The 19,583-nt window shown below is 46.7% G+C and overlaps 1 protein-coding gene across 1 annotated transcript in view; it reads left to right on the forward strand.

The window, feature by feature from the left end:
* Nucleotides 1-19,583, forward strand: part of TNFRSF11A (TNF receptor superfamily member 11a) — a gene marked incomplete at its 3' end in the record, with an annotated part of 28,470 nt that continues 8,887 nt past the window's right edge. Inside the window, exons 1-7 of the mRNA XM_080339045.1 lie at nt 1-70; nt 2,654-2,863; nt 15,764-15,845; nt 16,307-16,432; nt 16,984-17,127; nt 18,229-18,322; nt 18,693-18,787. Of these exons, the coding sequence (XP_080195171.1) occupies nt 2,804-2,863; nt 15,764-15,845; nt 16,307-16,432; nt 16,984-17,127; nt 18,229-18,322; nt 18,693-18,787 (601 nt within the window). The 5' untranslated portion in view covers nt 1-70; nt 2,654-2,803. The remainder of the gene's footprint in view (nt 71-2,653; nt 2,864-15,763; nt 15,846-16,306; nt 16,433-16,983; nt 17,128-18,228; nt 18,323-18,692; nt 18,788-19,583) is intronic.

Consider the following 19,583-nt stretch of genomic DNA (forward strand, 5'->3'; position numbering starts at 1 on the left):
TCGAGGCCAGCCTAGTTCGGGCTGGCAATCCTCGGTGGTGAACAGAAACAGGAGGCACCTAAATGCCACTGTAAGTTTGAAACTTTCAGATTTCAAGTATTTTGGTTTTGTTCCAAATAGGTGCCTTGAAAAGGTAGCTGAAAAACTAGTGTTCTATAATAGGAAAAAAAAAATCTTTTCTATAAAAGGCTGACAAACAGGTTTCAATGTAAATTTTTTAGTTTTTACTTCTGCCACATAGAATGATATATGTGATAAATATGAGAGCATTGACAGCACGTTCTCCTGTGCATTGCCTAGTTCATATTTTCGAGCATTCACATTTCAGTTTCTAACAATCTACTGCAATACATAATTAAGACTATAAAGCACCCAGTTTTGGCTTCTGCGGGTTTTGGCTCAGAAACATAAAATTTAACTGAGAGGACAATGTCTGAGCTTTCAAAAAGAGGCTGTTTTCACATAGTGGTAGAAAACGAAAGAAATTTCAGCCCAAACAAGAAATACTTCAGGCAGGATCAGGGGTGAGAATGCGAAAGTAATTGAGCTAACGTGCAATGCTGAACTATTTGGAGCTCCTCTGAGCTAAACAGGGCTTGGCTTTACCCAATGCCCCCAAAGCCTTTGCTCAACATCTACAGGGCGACCAATAATGTGGCTAACCCTGTGAGTTTGCTCCTGTAAATCTGTGGTTAGAATAAGCAGCTGGTAAATAAACACAGCCTATAGCCTTGGTATTGTGCTAAATGTGAAAAGGGGAAGAGACTTAACAGACTGTTCTGTTTAAAAAGAAACATTTCCTTGTACCTTAAACACGCACATTTTAAAACACCCGGGCCAGCACAAGGCTGTGAGATTTTGGCGTTGGGTGGACGTGGCTCTGGCAGGAGGATCACCCAGCGCTGCCCCGATGTCTCACCAGGCTCCCTCCACCACTGATGGGCAATAGTACATTACCCACACCTCACACCTCACCGTGCAAAGCCCCCGCTGAATTCGGCTTCGCACCTGTTGCCTACTGGGCAAGCTGGGTGCTGTGGTCATCCTTCCCTTTCCTCATCTCCAACTCAATTTCTGTTCAGTGCTAGAGCTGTAGCCTGTCCACACCTAGTGTGGTGAGACCCCAACCCCTCTCACAGGTCAGCAGGGCTTTGACACTGCAATTGCAAGCTCCATGGCTTGCAAAAAACCCATCAGCATGTCTCTTGTTCTAGTTCTTATTGAGGTGAAGGGGCCAGCCACTGGCCCTAAGCCAGGCACGTTGTCCGGTGTTGTTGCCCCATATTCCATTGTGAAGCATCAAACCCATGTAGGAGCCACCAGTGCCCAAACAGCCCTGCCACGCTGGAGACCAGGCATGGCCTAGTGCTTGCAGAGGACATTGACGGTGTTAAGTGTTGAAAGGAACTTTAGGCAGATTGAAAATGTCTGGATTCATGGCCCTTGGAAACTATGCAGAGGTGAACTGAAGGTCATAGCTTTGTTTTGCGGTGCAGACACATCCTCCATGCTAGTGACAGGAGAGAAGCCCAGCAGACATTTCTGTCCCAAGTGCTTCTCTGAGTAGAAGTCAGCCCACAGCCGCCCAGGTAAAGGATAATTTTTTAAATTATTTCTTTATGTTTTGTGTCTGAATTTATTTATTTATTTGCAAATGCAGAACAATTTAGATTTTTTTTTTTCCCCCCCTGGTAAAGGGTTAAATCTAAATACACAAGTGAAAGAACAACTTCCTTATTCGCTCAAGTCAGCAGCACGCTCCCGGCTTATTTCACAGGGGCATGTGAGCACGGGGAGGCAGGGAAGGTGTGTTAACAGCATGGTCAGCTCTGCTGGACCCCCAGCCCCCATAAACCAGTGGTGCCCCATCCTGCCCCGCCGCTGAGGAGTCCTGAGCCCTCCACAAGCCGAGGGGCACCACATGGACAACAAGCCACCAGCTGCTCTTCTGCCGGGCAAGCCGGTTGCTGCTGGGTTGGCGGTGTCAGCAAAGCCTGTATTTTGAGGGGGGTGGGAGGCCAGTTTGCAGTCACTGTCCCAAGTGAGGGACTGACCCCATGCGTGGCACGGGGTGTTTTAAGAGAGCTCCCGACGCACATCTTTCCCCTGGCAGCAATCCCACCTGCAAGCTCCCGCCATCAGCCAAAGCAGCGTGCTTCAGAGGGCCTTGAGTGGCACCAAAGCACCGAGGCTGGTGCCCGCAAGGCCATTTTGTGGGAGCAGAGATGGGACGGGCTGGGACAGGACAGGGGTTTGCCCCCAGCATTGGGGTGGGTGCTGGCAGGAGGGCGGGTGTGCCAGGGCAGATCAGGGAACGAGGCCACCCCAGGCACGGCTGAGGCCTCAGATGTCCCCTGACAGCGGTCGTGAGGCTGTTGTGGGGCAGAGGGTGGGAGGCAGGTGGATGGCTGTCCCCGCTGAGAAGGACCGGGAAAGCAGTCCCCATGGGCAGGAGGAGGGACGCAGGCATGGTGACTAAACTTCTTGTAACAGGGGGTGGAGAAAGGAAAGGGAGGGACAAGAAGCAGGGAAAGAAAAAAACCAACAAAAAAAAAACCAACCCTGCATGTCAAGTCTGAGGAAATGCTGTGGGAACTACAGCCAGGCACCTTTTTTTTCTCTTCTTCTTCTTCTCTCTTCTCCCCTCGTGTAGCTGAGAGGAAGGAAAGGAAGAAAGAGAAGTAGCTGGCTCAAATGCGCCTCACGCTGCTGCCGGGGCTCGGGGGCTTGGCTGGAAGGATCTAGTTTCTCTTCGGTGGCAGGAAAAGGAGCCACAGGACGAGGCAGAGCCGGACACCCAGACATGCCCGTCCCGTCAGGCTGCTGGCTCCTTCTCCTCTGCCTGGGCGCCGCTGGCACACAGGTAAGGCCGGGCTGAGGGACGGGCAGGCGGGCGTCGCACCTCACCGGGGACCCTTTGGTTCTTCGCCCATCCCTTGAGGAGGTGGCGAAGTCGGAGCCCGTGGCGTCTTGCGTGGCCGGCATGGGCAGAGCGGGGTTTACAGAACAGATTTGCCTGCCTTTTTTTGTTGGGTTGTTTTTTGTTGTTTTTTTTTTTTTTCCCTCTCTGGGGTTTTGGTTTTGTTTGTTTTTTTTTTTTTTCCCTGCCTCACAGGCTTCTCTCGCTTCTTCAAAATCAAAATAGCCCAGACCCAAAGCTCCAAAGGAAGCCAGAGGATCTGCAGGGAAAACAGCCTGCTCCTGCCCAGGGCAGAGTGTGAGAAACCAGAAAATATTTGCAGTGAGGTCGCTGAGGGATATAATTTGCATGTAGAGTAAAAATGAGGCAGACTCCACCCTACCGAGCAGGATCTATTCAAGAAAGCGTGTGCACACTTGTCCCTCAGGCGTGGGACGAGCACATACGGGTCTTCGCAGCCTGGCCACAGCTTTTCAGCCTCCCCGAGGGGTGCAGTCCCCGCAGCCCCACTTGCTCTCCCACTGCCCCCCATCCCGAATGTTTGAGCACCCTGGGGAGGTGGGAGAGCACTGTGACCCCAAGGCCACGAGTGGGAGGCTGAGGCCCAGGCCGCCTGCGGGACTTGCCAGGAGGTTCATGTGGCGCTCGTCACGGAGCTGGACACCAAACCCCAGGCCCAGGTCGGCCGCCCCAAAAGGGCAGCCCTTTCCCCTCCAGGGGAAAGATGTGAGCGAGGTTTGGCTCTGCTGTTGTTTGCAAACAGAGCGTGTGTTTTTACAGCTTCATGCTGTGCCAGGTGGCTCATGGTTGGCGTGTTTTACGGGTGGGATCATCGCTGGTCTGCCTCTGTTCTCAGAAAGGCCTGTTTCTACAGCCAGCTCTTGCTGAGCCTTGTGAATGGCACACATTTGGTTTCCTCCAGTGGTTTAAATTTGCAGAATCTTGCTTTGCTTTTTCTGATTATACAGCTTAAAAATAATTCCTGCCCCTTCAGGTTATTTAGGCCTTTCTAGTTGGGCAGGCTGTTTGCAAATCCCATGCTGCAGGCACTTTTTTCCCTCCATTAATCAATGTTTGACAACCTCGCTATCATTTTATTTCTTTCATTTGAACTTCTAGTATTTCTCTGTGTCTCATTATTCTTGATTAGTTGTGTCATTTTAAGTGCTTTCCTCAAACACGGTGCTATAACTGGGCCATGGCTGAGTTCCCTGAGAGCAAGGTGCAGCTTCAAGAAAAAAAAAAGAAGATAAAAAAACAAACCAAAACAAAAAACCCTCTGCTATCTACAGCTTACAATTTAATGTCTGACCGCATAGTCCTGAGAGCCTTTTCTCTGGATATCTGGTCCTAAATATGTTGCCGAAAACCACACAAGCCTTTTTTTTCACTGTAAACCATGTGTTTCATTCTGTCCACCCTCACTCCTTGGGATTCTTTTAAATTGCTGCTTTCCAGGTGTCCTCCATATGTATATGAATGAGCCTGTGTAGTTTGAAAGTGATTTTTTACATCATAGCTTTCAGGTGGTTTGGCCCGTTCCTCAGTGTCCTCTGTATCTGGGTTTTTTTCTGCCCTGCTGTTCAGGACTGTGATCAGTGCAGCATGAACAGACTTCACTGCTCTTTGTACCTTTGCTCCAGGTCACCAGCCATGGCGTATTTGCTTCCTTATGGAGCCATTTGGGTTTGGGCCAGTTGTTCCTTTTGGAATCTCCTCATTGCCTGGAACTTGCTCAACTCTTGGCTAAACCTTGGAAATTCAGATTTCCATGCAATAGCTCCCAGCATTTTTTGGGTATCCTGATGTAGGAGCCAGGAGGAGCTCCTCATTATTTCTCACCTCTCAACTCACAGCCTCTCAGAGGATGCAAAACAGGGAACTTGTTTTATTTATTTGGGGCTGATGTGTAAAGTCTTTCCACTGCATTGAACACATGCTTAATTCTGAGTCTGTAAGTGTTTGCACAGGGTGCAACTTTCCACAGCCAATGCCTTGGACAAGTAGCGGTACAAAATAGTAGGGGGTTGCAGGAAGGTTGTGGTGTAAGCTTACATAGGAAGAAAATACTTTGTGAAAGAGCCAGTTAATCTAATATACCATCTACAACCATGAGCAGGACCTGCAAGTCAAGATTGTGAATGGCAGGCAAGCCTGCAGAGATGCTGCTCCCAGAGCCAGCCTTTCAGGTTCTCCTTTGCTTCACTGATTTGAGCAGTGGTTTCTTACAGGACTGCAGTTTTCTGATGGAACAAATTGTGAGAATAAGTGTGGTGAAGCTGGAGTTTGACGTATGTACTTGTGTTAGATTACAGTAGATCCTATGGTGGGATGGTGGTAGGGCAGTGATATTTGCAATGTGTTTCCTGCATAGAATGACAAACACTTTGAAATGTAAGTTAGTGCGTACTTGTAATTCTGCTGAGAGTAGTCATGACCATCGTCATCATTTTCATCAAAGAGGAAATAGGAACAGAGAATTCGTGACTTGCTCTGGGTCACACACCGAGCATTGAGCAGAACTGTTGGGAGCAGAGCTCAACCTTCCTTGTCTTGTGCTTCAGCCACAAGATGATTTGTCTTGGGCACCTGTCAGAAGACACGGTATTTTGCTTTCTGAGGCATGATCTGTTCAACTTCTTTGTACAAAATAGTCACATCCCTTTCCTTGCTTAACACTGGTGAAAAGCATAAATATTGCTATCCAATGGAAGTTAAAGCCTGTGAGAATATGCCTTTGCAAATATGAATAAACAAGTTGCCTGGTTTAATGCCAAGGACTCAGTTGTGTAGCAATGGGATGGGTTCTTCCACTACTCTGTAATATTTACTTTCTAGGGAAAATTTGCTCACTGCAAGCATCTGGAATTCTTTGTAATATTGGAAAAATTGGCCAAAATATAGATGACCTTTTATCTTAACTGTGTTTTAGTTCTGGGGTCGCCAACACAAGCAGGACATGGACCTGTTGGAGTGAGTCCAGAGGACGGCCATGAAGATGATCGGGGGCCAGGAGCACCTCTGCTGTGAGGACAGGCTGAGAGAGTTGGGGTTGTTCAGCCTGGAGAAGAGAAGGCTCCAGGGAGACCCGATAGTGGCCTTACAGTACCTATAGGGAGCCTAGAAGAAAGCTGGAGAAGGCCTTTTTACAAGGGGATATAGTGATAGGACAAGGGGTGATGGCTTTAAACTGAAAGAGGGTAGATTTAGATTAGAAATCCGAAAGAAATTCTGTACCATGAGGGTGGTGAGGCACGGGAACAGGTGGCTTAGAGAAGCTGTGGATGCTCCATCTCTGAAAGTGTTCAAGACCGGACTGGATGGGTCTTTGAGCAACCTGATCTAATTGAAAATGCCCTTGCCCATGGCAGGGGAGTTGGAACTAGATGATCTTTAAGGTCCCATCCAACCCAAATGATTCTGTGATTTTATGATTCCTAAAATACACAGTCTTTATGATGAGATGAGGGAGGAAAAAAGAGCATAAAAATGTTCATGCTGTGTTATATCATGGGCTCTCCTGGTCCAGTGTTCCTGCTCTGATCAGGGCCAAAGGAGTTACTCAGTAGAGCAAAACTTCTACAATGTCTAAACTAAACTCCTGGCTTTATTCTGTTGTTAACAGCAAGTGTTTCAAAGTTACTGTAATAAAATTGGTTCACTTGTTGAAATGCCCTTGCAGGAATAGTTCCTGCGAGGGAAACTGGAAAGTTTTTCATTGCTTCACAGTTTCCCCCAGAACATGTGAAAAAATCTTACAGCAGCTCATATAAAAGGAATATAATACACATAGCACTGAATCAATCCACAATTGAAGAAACCTCTGCCGCTTCTCTTTTCATGTTAATCATCATCTTCTTGATGTAATTTCTTCTTTCCCACAAAAGGGACCAAAACAAACCTTCACCACATTTCACAAGTCAGAACTGAAAGCTTATCGGCCATCTCAAGGGGACTGAGCGGTGTCATTTATGGCACAGGGCTTTCTTCATACTGTGACGGAAGAAAAAAACCATTGCAGATCAAGCAGAGAGATTAGCTGTGGCCCTAAGGATCTGTTTCTCTTGCCTGATACTGTCATCCCAAACACCCCCAAGCTCAGAAAAGTGGGATGTAATTTGGCTGCTCTGCAAGAACCAGTGCAGACAGTACAAGGGATTTGTGCATCACTACAGTATAGAAAATCACAAAAACCTCAAAGTGGTGCCCTCTGGCATTTATACCTGAATGCTATTTAGAGGAACCGTATCTTAGTCACTTTGCTGTATTTATCCATCTGTCCCTTGGAGTTCAAGTGGTAAAAGACCCTGTGGTACGAGGTACATGTGTAGATGCAACAACCAATGATAAGGGGCAATGGGTGCAAACTGGAACACAGGAGGTTCCACTTAAATATGAGAAGAAACTTCTTCTCAGTGAGGGTGCCAGAGCACTGGAACAGGCTGCCCAGGGGGGTTGTGGAGTCTCTTTCTCTGGGGACATTCAAAACCCACCTGGACACCTTCCTGTGTAACCTCATCTAGCTGTTCCTGCTCCAGCAGGGGGATTGGACTAGAAGATCTTTTGAGGTCCCTTCCATATACCTAACATTCTGTGATTCTGTGAAAGGTGACCCCGTTGCAATGCTGTCCTCCTGCTCCTCCCCACCAATTTCCTCTCTGTATGACCGGGTCTCCAGGTGACCAAAGCCAAGAGGGTTCCTGCCACCACGTGCTGTGACGCTGCTCTGCAGTGAGAAGGCTGCTGGACACTCGGCATGGGTGGTTTAGCTTACTGGAGGTAGGCAGTGGAGAAAGGAGGGAAATGGAGACCATAGAATAGTTTCTGTTGGAAGGGACCTTCAAAGGTCATCTAGTCCAACCCCCAATGGCTGGTTCAGCACGTCCTCAGCTGCAACCATGCTTCTTACACAGGCTGTCCCCTTCCCTTCACTGGAAACTCAGCTTGCCAGGTGGCACTGGCTGCTGCAGCAGCTGCTCGCCCTCTGGTTGAAGCGCGCATTGGTTGACGTTGCCTGCATGGAGAAGCAGCTGCTCTGAGAATGGTTCATTATTGCCGGCAGAAAACACAAAGGCAAATATTTGTGTTTTATAAATGCAATATAAAAATGAAGTGCTGTTTAACCATGTTGCACTATGGACTTGGGTAGGCCTCAGTCTGTATAACACAATAGCCTGCCTGCAAGTACTTGCCCCTTTTTATGACTTACTCTTATTTGAAAACGTTCCAAAGTTCATGTAGGAGAAGAAGGACTGTTGTTGGACCTACACGGGCTGGAGCAGTGATGGCTGACCTGTCAGGGTGGGCTGCAGGAGAGCCCTGCGCTGCCGGCTGCCGGGGCATCTGCTCCTCATGGTGCCCCATGGCAGCAGCATTTGCTGTGGTGCTTCAGCTCTGGGGAAATGCAAGTTTCCTGATTTTTAATTTGTTTGTATGTCACCGCAGCGTGCAATCGCATTTGTGGTGTGAAGCCATGCGAATGTCTCAGCACCGCACCAGAGGAGCGTTGCTGACTTACGCTCAGTGCTCCGGGACATGCTGGTTTTTGTCCCGTACATACACAGCTGCCTCAGCTGCTTCTCACAGCGCTTCCCTCAGTTACCTTTCTGTGTTTGCTTTTCCAGGGCGTGAGTTCTGTAGGCCGAGGGCTTGGCTTCTTCGGTGTTTGTACAGTGCTTAGGATGTCATGGCTGCAGACAAAGCCAAAGAATCGTTAATCACCACAGGATAGAGCCCCGTCCATTTCCCACCGAGCTAACAGTGAGGTTTGCCCATGGGCGCCTGGGAGGGGAGCAGAGAGATCCCCCTGGCCAGCTGCCATCACACAGGCTGCAGCACCTAACCCTCACCCTTGTCCTCCAGGTCCTTTTCTGCCCATGACTCCACCAGTATCCCCACGGTGGAGGCACGTTCCCCATGCCATGTGGCCAAATGTGATCTTTTTGTTGGCTCCTTGGCTCTTTCCTGTGATGTCTCTAACAGATGGGCTGGGGCGGCGGTGGAGGAGGGCAAAGACCTGAGACCTGGAGCTGCCTCTCAGCTCTGCAGAACCCGCAGGCTGCTCTCCTCCTAAGATGTAGATAAAAGAGTCCAGGAAAGGCTGTGATGGGTAAAAGAGCCAAGCTGACCGGTTTAATCCACCCTGAGAGAGCCAATTAGCCAATGAAGGGGAAAAAAAAAAAAATGAGGTCATTCATCCTCACCACTTTGTGGCTACTCCAAAAGAAAAAAAAGTATATAGGGTCTGTTCAAGAATGACAAAGAACAACATTTGTGACTGCAGATGGATGCAGAATATATTTAGTCAGTGGTCAAAGTGGAGGGAAAATAAAAAAAATCTTGTACGGAAAAAAAAATACTGTCAAGTTTTGTTAGGCAACCCATTAATCTGGGATACAGATAGGGAAAAATGTGCTACTAGGTTCGTATGGAGTCCTAAAAATTGCTTATGTAGCACGCAAAGGAATCTATTTTGAGCATGTTATTTTGCCACAGCAAATAGTTTTGCCTTATGGGCATCATGTTCTTCAGTAACTTTTCATTGTTCAGTAGCAAGAATGAGACGATTCCTTAAAACTGCTCTCACAAGAAAAAAAAATATCCCCTCTGCAAATACCATATGAAGTGCAACAGGCTGGTTAAGGAAACAGGCAAAGGCCATTCAGATCAGGGAGGGATATTTCCACCGGCTTGACTGGCACACAGTCCCCAGTAGAGCTGGTGCCTTGTGCTGACACCTAAAGAGTAAATGAAGCAATTCTCAGCCCAGTCCTGAGCCCTTTAATAAAGGCAGCAATTGGTACATGATGGACAAGGTGCAGATCCAATGATGCAAACCTTACTGTCACTCACACCAGGGCAGAATGGTCTGTGGGTGTTACTTGCATCCCCTCTATATGGAAGTTGTCCAAAGTAAGGGCTACAACCCTGCCACTGCCCTTCTCATTTCTGCCTGCAGAATATTCAGTGTTTGTTTTATGTGCAATGCTGGAATCTAAGAGAGGGAAGCCAAAACAGAGTGTCAGGTGGCGAAAGCAGGATTCCTCTCTTTCCTACAAGCTTTCTCATTCTCTCTGGCAGCTCAGCCGGGATTGCAGGGCCTTGCCTCACACCGTAAGAGACAGATACATCATGCTCCATTCTGATGTCATGCTGGAAGGAAAGAGTACATAAACATACAGATTTTTAGGAATAGGTAGTCCCCACTGAACTCCTTAATCTGGTATCCAGAAGCAGCCCAGCCTAAGAAACCTCTCATGCTCGTTTTTTCATTAAAACTCGACTTCAGCTGATGAAGCATAGAAAAATAATCTGCTGAACTAAAATGCAAAAGGAGCATGCTCCACGTAAATGATTGTGTCTTTAGTGCCTTTTTTATTTGAGTTAATTGTGAATGGGTATTGAGTTACTTATGGTGAGTCACTGAGACCATACCTGGGGCGGTGAGACTGCTAAGCTTTCCTCTGGTGCACTTGTTTAATCTAGAAGAGATTTGCCTTCTTGTGCCTTTTAACAAGCACATCTGGATATTCTTCATTTATTATTCTTCAGTTTTTACTTCTACTTGCTGTGGACTGTTGTTTTGCTGTCAAGCTTTTTTCTTAAATATTTTGGTTTGGTAGGCTTTTGGGTTTCTGATTCATCTTTAAAATACGCTCCCTGGTAGCTATTAGTCTTTGAATTACCGTGACAGCAAGCACACGTGGGTTAAAGAACAAGGTTTTTCGTCCAAGTGCAGGCCAAGCAGGCAACGTGCGGATGCTACCGACCGCCCAGTCGATGAAGACATTAGGTTTAACTCTTCTGGCTGTCGCACAAAGTTGACCTTGTCTCTGAATGATGAACGCTGCACACGCGACGCCGGGTTTCCAGTCTGCAGAGGAAAGCTGGCTGATTGACACGCTCGGTCGGCAGCCGTTTTGGCCCTGCCATCTATCACCTCCGTCATCTCCCATCTGATATCCCTGAGGTTCCCGTCTGCCTCGGCCCCGCTGCGAGAGTGGTCAGTGCGGCACTTCTCCTTCACGTAGGCTGACGGCCAGAAATAGCTCTGGTGGGTTTGAGATTGATGAATGGGCCTTCTGGCTGGTGGGGCAGCACCAGTTGCTCAGGTGTTTGCTTTTTGCTGCTCACTAAAACAGGGCGGGAAGGGGAATAGCCAGGACGGGGCTTTGACTGCTGTTTGCCTGCTCCCTGGCTGCAAGTTGCAGTTTTCTCTTGATCTCTTTATTCAGATGTATCCCCTGTGCTCTTTCTGTCTTCTTTAGGTATTTAGGCTCCAGTGGGGTTTCAAGGGCCTATTTTTAAGAGTGAGATAATATTTAGTTTTTAGCTGTTGCCATTTCCCGGCTATATTTTACCACGTGGTGTTAGTTCTGTGATGTGGTTTACTGGTCACTGGAAAGTTGACATCACCAAAAGCGTTACATTCACAATCTAGGATTTTCGTGATGAATTATAGACCTGCAAGCGAATAACTGGAATTGCACCGCTGTGATTTGTGTGCTGCTTCGATTGCATTTTTACCGGCAATGAAGACTGTCCATGAAGGAACTGTTGCATTCAGCATCCATGTGATTATGATGAAGTCTTCAACATCAGACTCCTCTTTTCCCTCATAAACTCACAATTATAAAAATTTCCAGAGTCCTTCGTTGTGCATGTTACTATTATGTACCTCAGTAGAGTGCCTGGAAGCACCAGCCACAGAGCTGTGCCCATCAAGAACCAGATTCTAGTTTTATTCTTAAATATTTTTTTAGGCAAGCCTCTGAAACTGGCAAGCAGCTGAAGAAATCTGGGTTTTGCTCAGCAATACTGCTGACCCAAATCAGGTAGGAAGCTGGAGAGCTGTGGGCACACAATCGGTGTGAGAGGAGAGGGAATGGCTCATGTTTGAAGATGGAAAAGCAGCAGACGACTGCAGAGGCCATCCTAGCTGGATACCAGGGTGCTGCTGTGCCTGCAGGGGCTGCTTCACATGAGGAAATGTCAGTCAAAGCTCAGTCCTCTTGATGAAGGCAAATAAAGCCCCCAATCCACAGAAACATTGTAATTCTGCACCAGGAAAGGCTAAAGACCTCAAAAGCAAGTGATTTGAATAAACTTGGGCTCCAAAGTGTAAAGAACAAGTGGTGAGCAAGGCGGGACACACTGTAGTTGCCACTCCCATAGGTACTTTGGGTCTGCAATACTAAATTGAGAAAAAAATGTGCTTTGCTCAGTGAAATGATGACAGATGACTTGGATACTCTCCAGAAACAACTACTGTGAGCAAGAAAGTGTCATCTTAAGGTAGTTACCCCTTGACGTGTCCCTTTGCATTTCAATTTTTGCAAAACTAAGATTATCACTAATGAACAATCCCCATTGAGGCCTCAGGTTCGTGCTCAGAAGTGACATGGGAAAAAGACTGCGGAAATCCCCGAGCTTGTTCTTCCAGATTTTTTGCTTTTAAAGGAAAGAGGCCCATGCAACTCTATCTTCTCTGAAATGTCTGTCTGAATATTCATCTGAGCAAGAAAGTAATTTTAGCATCCATGACACACAGCTTCTGCTGCCATCCGATTGCTCAACGGCACCAAGAATAAATATTTCCCTAAGCCTGAGGACAGGAATCTGAATGCTGCTGGTTCCCCCTTCAGAAGCACCTGTGAGTGTGTTTTTTCAAGGTCTGAGTAACACAGTGGTGCTTTGTAGCTCTGAGTCACTGAAGATCTCCGACCCTACAAGCACTCTCTTGCTTAGCGTCCTTTTCAAGAAATGGAGAGGGGGTGGGAAAAGGGAGCTGAAAAGGCTGTTTGCAGCTCGACGCCAAAGCAGGGTGCTCCTGCTAACCTTGACATGAGCGCGCCCGTTTTTCCAAAGAAGTCAATGATGCTGCTCATGTGCTTAAAGGTAAGCAGGTGTGGGTGTGTTTTGCTGAACCGGATCCACCAAACCAAGAGGAGGGAGGTTTTGTCTTTTTTCCCCTGCGTTCTTCGCCTGTGAGACAGAGTTGTTCTGATATAATGTTAATCGGAAAGAGTTGTCAGGCATTTTGGAACAGGCTGCCGAGGGAAGTGGTGTAGGTGTTTAAAAGGCGCTTAGACGAGGTCCTTAGGGACATGGTTTAGTGCCAGAGTTAGGTTAGGTTCTGGTTGGACTCAATGATCCTGCGGTTCCCTTCCAACCGAAACGATTCTATGATTCTAATCAACTGGGAAAGCTGAAGATGGAAAAGGTTTTTTAGGATGGATGGTTTTTTAGGAACTTGTGCAAACTCGTGTGCTTTACACACTTCCTCAGTGACAAATTATATTTACATAGGATGGCTAGAGCTCTTTGAAGCACTCATTGGCATGTGGTGGTGGTATTTAACAAACAGCTTCACCAATAGTAAGACCGCTAAAGGAATGATCAGGCTGCTTTTTGTCTTATTTAATCACTTCAGGGAAGGTTGACACCCTCACATTCATAGAAGCCCCTTCTTTCTCTCTATAAGAGCTCAGTGATATCCAGACCACTTTGAACCCACGGGCCAGTGCCTGATGAGAGGAAGGATGTTCCAGAGGTTACGGGGCGAACTTGAGACTTGTTCTGGTTTCCTGTCACCTCCATAAAGCCCGCTGGCCTCCAGGCGCGAGTTCCTCATCTGTGAAATAAATTGCACTTCCCCATCTCAGAAGGACACAGTGGCGGGAATGTGCTGGTGGTGGCCAAGCATCACATCGTGGTGCTGCCAGCAGCTCTAGTACTTCTCAGCCCCCAGGGGTCAAACAAGGGATAACCTGTTTTCAGTGGAGCTCTGTTAGCAAAAGGGACCAGGTTCTCTGCATCGGCTCCCACCCTAAGAAAACCCCAGGTTGCTTTTGCTTTCCCTTCCTGTCCCTTCTCTCCCCAGTTTTCCTGCTCGGCAGACCCACCCAGTCCATACCAGCCTCAAATCCCTCACCTTGTCAGGGAGGCTGAGCTCACATTGGGGTTTGCACATGGATGCTGAGAGCGTTGTCTTTGTGTGGTTGAGCGTAGACCAAAGGAGGGAGTATTGCAGCTCTGCGAATTCATCGGCTTGCTTGAAAGGGGGAAGGACGTGGGCGCAGAAGAGACTAGTTATTGATATAGAGCATGGATTCATGCAGTATACCGTAACAATAGCCCTCTTTATACGGTAAAGCAGGGAGGTATGAAACAATTTCCAAAAGGTAGCGGAGCCACTAGCCTGCTCCCCTAGCCTTGGCACCAGGGGATTGCTGCTTCTCCTTAGGCTGAGCTGTGATTCTCGGAAATTATTCCGGATCCTGCAGCTCAATGCTTTTTAGCAGATTTGCGTATCCTTCCTTAAAATGGATGACTTTGCCCTTGTTTGACACTTCAGTAATTTTTTTAGTCTTTTCTTCTAAAGAGGAACTATCAAACTGAGGCAAACGAGGAAGAAGAGGACACAATGTTACAAAAAGCAAGTGGCTGGACCTATTGTTGGTCTCATCGCTTTTGTTGCCTTCCTGGATGGCCACGCACAAGGGATCAGTTGCTCAGGCCCTTCTCTGCTGCCCCATCTTGCGGTGTTGCCTGTAAGGTGTTTATAACCTGCGAAAGTACCAGACTTGAGGTACTTACTCTGTTCCAGACACAGCTAGTGCAGTTTTGATAAACACAAATTATGCACCAACCCATGACTCAAACTCCAAGTCAAAAGGTGATGTTTTAAATAAAAATTTCAACATTTTTGGTTGTCTTTAAGTTACAAGACCCTTCCCAGCATTAGAAGAGGACAAGGCGCTTAGAGAAAAATATTTTCTACTTAAAGAGAGTTTTATTGCTGAAACTCGAAAAGGATGAAAGAGGAGAAGTAAAGACTTGGAGGAAACAAGGGGAGGACACTAAGTAGAGGAATGGAAACCAGTATCAGCAGACACAGGACTATCATATGCCATTAGATGGCAAAAGCTCCCTTTAACCAGCAGCAGAAGCTTATTGCAGCTTTCTCCAAGTAAATAAGAGTTTAACAACCGTATCCAATAATGAAGGATTCCTTGCTACGAGCTAGACTTTGAATCATCCATTGCAAGATCAACAACTCGTTGTAAGGTGTTGAGTTTGCCTGGAGGACCACTGACAGGAGATAGGGCAGCCTGCTTTGCAGATGCCCCCTCATGCAGCAGTTTCAGGTGGTTTGTGTTGATTTACTCTTGATTTTGGGGGTTTTTTGAGAAGCAAAAAGCTGTTGGCTTAGTTGTACCACCTCTCTGGATGGCTGCCTCAGTTCCGTAAGACCATCTCTGCAGGACACAGTGGGAGCCACAAAAAGCTGCAAAATAAAAGTCCGGTATTTCGTGGGGCTAGCCACAAATAGTGCGTAATCCAGTGGGAAGCTGGGGACTTCTTTTTCAAGAATATAAATCATTCACCTTACTTGTTTGCTTAATGCTATACATTAAAACTGTCAGTTGCCCCGATCTTGGTCTGAGGTCATACCTGTGGAAGAGACTACAGAAGTATCTCTATGCCACCTTTTCTTTTCTTTACAATTGTTTTAAAGTCATAGATTTCAAATAATAGAGTACTGTAATAAAAGGTTATATAGCAGGCCAAAAGTTCACAACAAATTGAAAAATTGTGTCATTTATTTATCACCTGGCTGTATTACAAGTCCATGTGTGTACAGCATCAAGTACGTACTCTTAGTGTGTCTACAAAGCACCTTTGAGATCATAAAATGTTGGGTAATTTTTACTGCTTGGCTATCTCAAATGCTATACAGATGAAAAGTTTTCCTCTTCTCAGCCAGCACCATGACTAGGTAGGTCTGAAGCTCTCCAGGTACGCTGGTTCTCATGTCTTCTCTCTCCTTCTCCACTCTAGTTGTCACTACAAATCACTCCGCCGTGTGAAAGTGAACAACACTATGAATACTCTGGACGGTGCTGCACAAAGTGTGAGCCAGGTATGGGAGCACGGGGCTGCACCAGCTTCACAGCTGAAAAGCTCATTAGAAACAACTCTGTGGGTCAGCAAGGAAGCTTGTCCTTGTGACTCTGCTAATCTGTTGGCACATACACTTGCAAGTGCGTGATTTCAGGCTTACAAGTGCCTTCTAGTGCAGGGGTGGTCCTGCTGGCCTCAGCAAAAGGCACAGCAGCCATTTTATTGGGACTGCACTTAACCGCTGCAGGAGGCAGAAAGCAGCTTGATTCTCGTGCAAATAGATAGGATTGTTCCCAGGCCATAAGCTTCATGGATGTTTCAGTGCCACACTAAATGGGGGCCAACCTGAGGACCTGAAAATGTGGCAGGAAGAAATTATTGTCCACAGTAATGTTAGCCCAACCTGTTATTTTCCTTAAGATCCTCAGACAGCTGGTGTGCTGCTTGCAGATGACCTACTTGTCCTTCTCTCATTCACAGGAAAGTATTTGTCTGCTAGATGCACTGGTACTTCTGATAGCGTGTGCCAGCCGTGTGGCCCAAATGAGTATATGGATGTCTGGAATGAAGAAGATAAATGCTTACTACATAAAATATGTGATCAAGGTGAGCTCTTCATACTCAAGAACCTTTTTAATCCGAATTAGTGAAGCACAAAGATGGGAAGGTGGATCTAGAGAAGGTGCTTTGTTCAGGGACACAACACTGGAGGCTGGGCTTCCAGAAGAGCCTGGCAGAGAGGGAGGTCCCCAGGCAGCAGAGGTTCTGTGCCATGCTGAGCACCACGACCGTAGTCTCCGTGCTGCTGATAACGATTATCTTCACTGGGGACATTCACTCCTGTGAGTTGGATGGTAAAGGTTGTCCTTTTGCCCAGCATGCTGTGCATTCACTTCCCCTAACACGTTTGTGTCAGCTTTGCAAAAGCTCTTTATTTTCTACAGCAGCTACAAGGAAAAGTATTGCTCAGGAGTGGAGGCAGTGAGGAGCCCCGTGCTGATCAGGGATCTCTTGTGCTTCTTGAAAGATAACATTTCCTCTAACGTGAATAGTTTTGCATCTGGCATTCAAGTAAAGCAAATAGGTAGAACAGGAGATTCATAAACTTGGGGCTTATTATAGAGAGATTTTTTGATCCCATCTGCTTTCTCTTTTAGGGAAAGCTTTGAGAGAAGTGAACCCAGGGAACAGCACGTTCCAGCGGCAGTGCGCTTGTACAACGGGCTACCACTGGGATGAAGACTGCGACTGCTGCCAGCGAAATACCATATGTGCTCCAGGATTCGGAGTCGAGCATCCTGGTAAGATACAGAAAGGGGATGTATGAAGTGAAATGTCCAGCTCAGGCCTATGGGGTGAGTCCAGCATCATGTGGATTGTGACATTAAAAAAGGTACTTTAGACTCTCAGATGACTGACAACAGAAGATGGTGTGTCTGAGTTATCATTACTACTGCAGATAACCCTTCTGGACTATTTGCATTTTGAAGGCTTCTGTCTGTGGTTTAAATCAAGTGAGTATTGCAATGTATCACGTGGACATGGCAAGAGCCACAAGGTGTTCAGTGCATTCCTAACATTTGCTGAGGTGTCTGGCTGTAAGTCACTAGGACATACGTTGCTCCAGTACTCAGAGAAGTGTTCCATTGGGGATTGTTGCTGAGGTCGGATTTGAAATCATTTTTTTGTCCAGTGAGTTTGCTTTGTCATTTTATAATGTTATAAGCAAGTTAAAGTGATAAACGCTTTTCAAGTAGTGCAAACATTCTTTGGTTTAGATGACTTGTAATGCGAAGATTTATTACAGATATTTCATTTAGTCCTAAGTCTGATCAAAACCAAAATGCAGGTGTCTTATGGGTGGAAAATAGTGTTGTAATGAACACTGAGAATAGCTGCACCAAGCACGGAGAACCCCGGAAAAGCAGCACATAATAGAGTAATGCAGGATGAAATGCTGCATGGACCTGGAGCACAGCAGTGCTGTTTGTTCTGCAGTCTAACAAATCCTGATACAGCGTTTTGTTTACTGTGGCTTCATAGAAGTGACAATACCAGTTAACGTCACTGTCTGTGGCATAGCACTGACACGAGGAAGTTAATGGAAGGGGAAGGATATAATAGCTGAGTGTTATTTTACAGTAACTGCAAATGGCTCTTGGTCATTTCTCATTGTGATCATGTAGATAAGTGCTCAGGTGAGACTAGCATACTTTTTTTCTGCTTACATGTGGCTGCCATTGTTGCTCTAATGTAATATAAGATCCTTCTCTCTTCAGGGAAGCTTTTTGAGAGTGGGGTGGTAGTGGAGTAGGAGTATGGGGACCATAGTAATCCCCCCTTACCTGAAAGGAACTCACAGGAACTCAGCTATGAACTTTTTCTTCCTTTATTACACACAGTGCAACAAGACAAGGACACAATGTGTGCACCATGTCCCAGGGGCTACTTCTCAAAGGTCGCTTCATCCACCGACAAATGTAAATCATGGACCAAGTAAGTCCCCTGTATCTTGCAAAAGGACTATGCTAGCCACAAGGTAGGGAGAAGCCTGGGCGAAAACATTTTTTGGCGGGGTGTTTCAGGCTGTCTGCAGAATGCACAGAGCATCTCTGTTGGCTGTGCAGCGAGAGCGGCATTTCTCAAACTGGAGCTTGGATTCTCCTTGGCGGGGAGCAAGAGAGAGCAGTAACAGCAGAACTTCTGAGCTAACACAGCTGAAAATAAAGAAGTTGTCTGGGCTTCTTAAGGGTGGAGAAACACAGGACGGATGTATGTTACAACAGAAAGTACTACTCTGCATAAGGGTGGGAGCTACAACAAGCCCTCTCTTTGAAAATGTAGCCCCTTTGTCTTTCTTTTTCAGCTGTACAGCTCTAGGAATGGCAGAAATAGTGCCTGGGACTGACAAGTCAGATGCAGTTTGTGCATACCAGAAGGTGCCTGAGCCATCGGAAGATGGTATGTGTCCTCATACAGATTATCTGCTAGAAGGTAGCAGGGAGAAGGAGGGATGTGTTTGCTGGAGGTTTTGTCTGGCCTAACTGCATTCCCATTGTGGGTGACTCTAGGGGGAGCAGCTGTAGACCAAGACAACGCTCTTGGAAAATCCCACCTTTAAAGATTACTTTAAGCCTGGCAGCATGTCCACAGCTAAGCAGAGCTTTACACCTCCCACTGAAACTGCATGGCCAGCAGTACTGCTGTTATATCCACGACCTCCATCACATTTACAGGTCTTTAAGTTTTTCAGAGTGCTGATTTCCACACACACATTATCTGTATAAAGGCCAGCAGCTTCCCTCTGTGCTTCTTTTATAGCAATGGATTCAGTCTCAGCTGAACAGAGCTCTACCTTTTTGCTCCCTGCCCATTTTCCTTTCCAGTGTGGATATGGTACCAGGGAGGCTGCTTGCAGGGCATGCAGTGGTCCTTCATAACCTGAGATAGAGGACAAATTCTGCTAGCTGAAATCTATACTCTCCATGAGATGTATGTCCCCCATACCCTGAGGCAGAGCAAGCATGGCCCATGAGCTGCTGGCAGCTCGCACAACGATTTTCAGAGGAGCATGACTGGATTAACACCTCTCTGAGACAAGACGACCCTGTTTTTTATGGAGAAGGCTCAGTACCTTCAGTAAAGCTGCTTGTCACAGAACTGCATGAGTGCTAGAGCTGTTGTCCTTATTATAGAAACTGAAAATCAAATAGAAAGGGGAAAAAAAAACACCTGCCCTGTGGAAAAGCAGGTAAAA

Source organism: Nesoenas mayeri (genome assembly GCF_963082525.1).
Source record: "Nesoenas mayeri genome assembly, chromosome: 2".
Taxonomy (NCBI): domain Eukaryota; kingdom Metazoa; phylum Chordata; class Aves; order Columbiformes; family Columbidae; genus Nesoenas; species Nesoenas mayeri.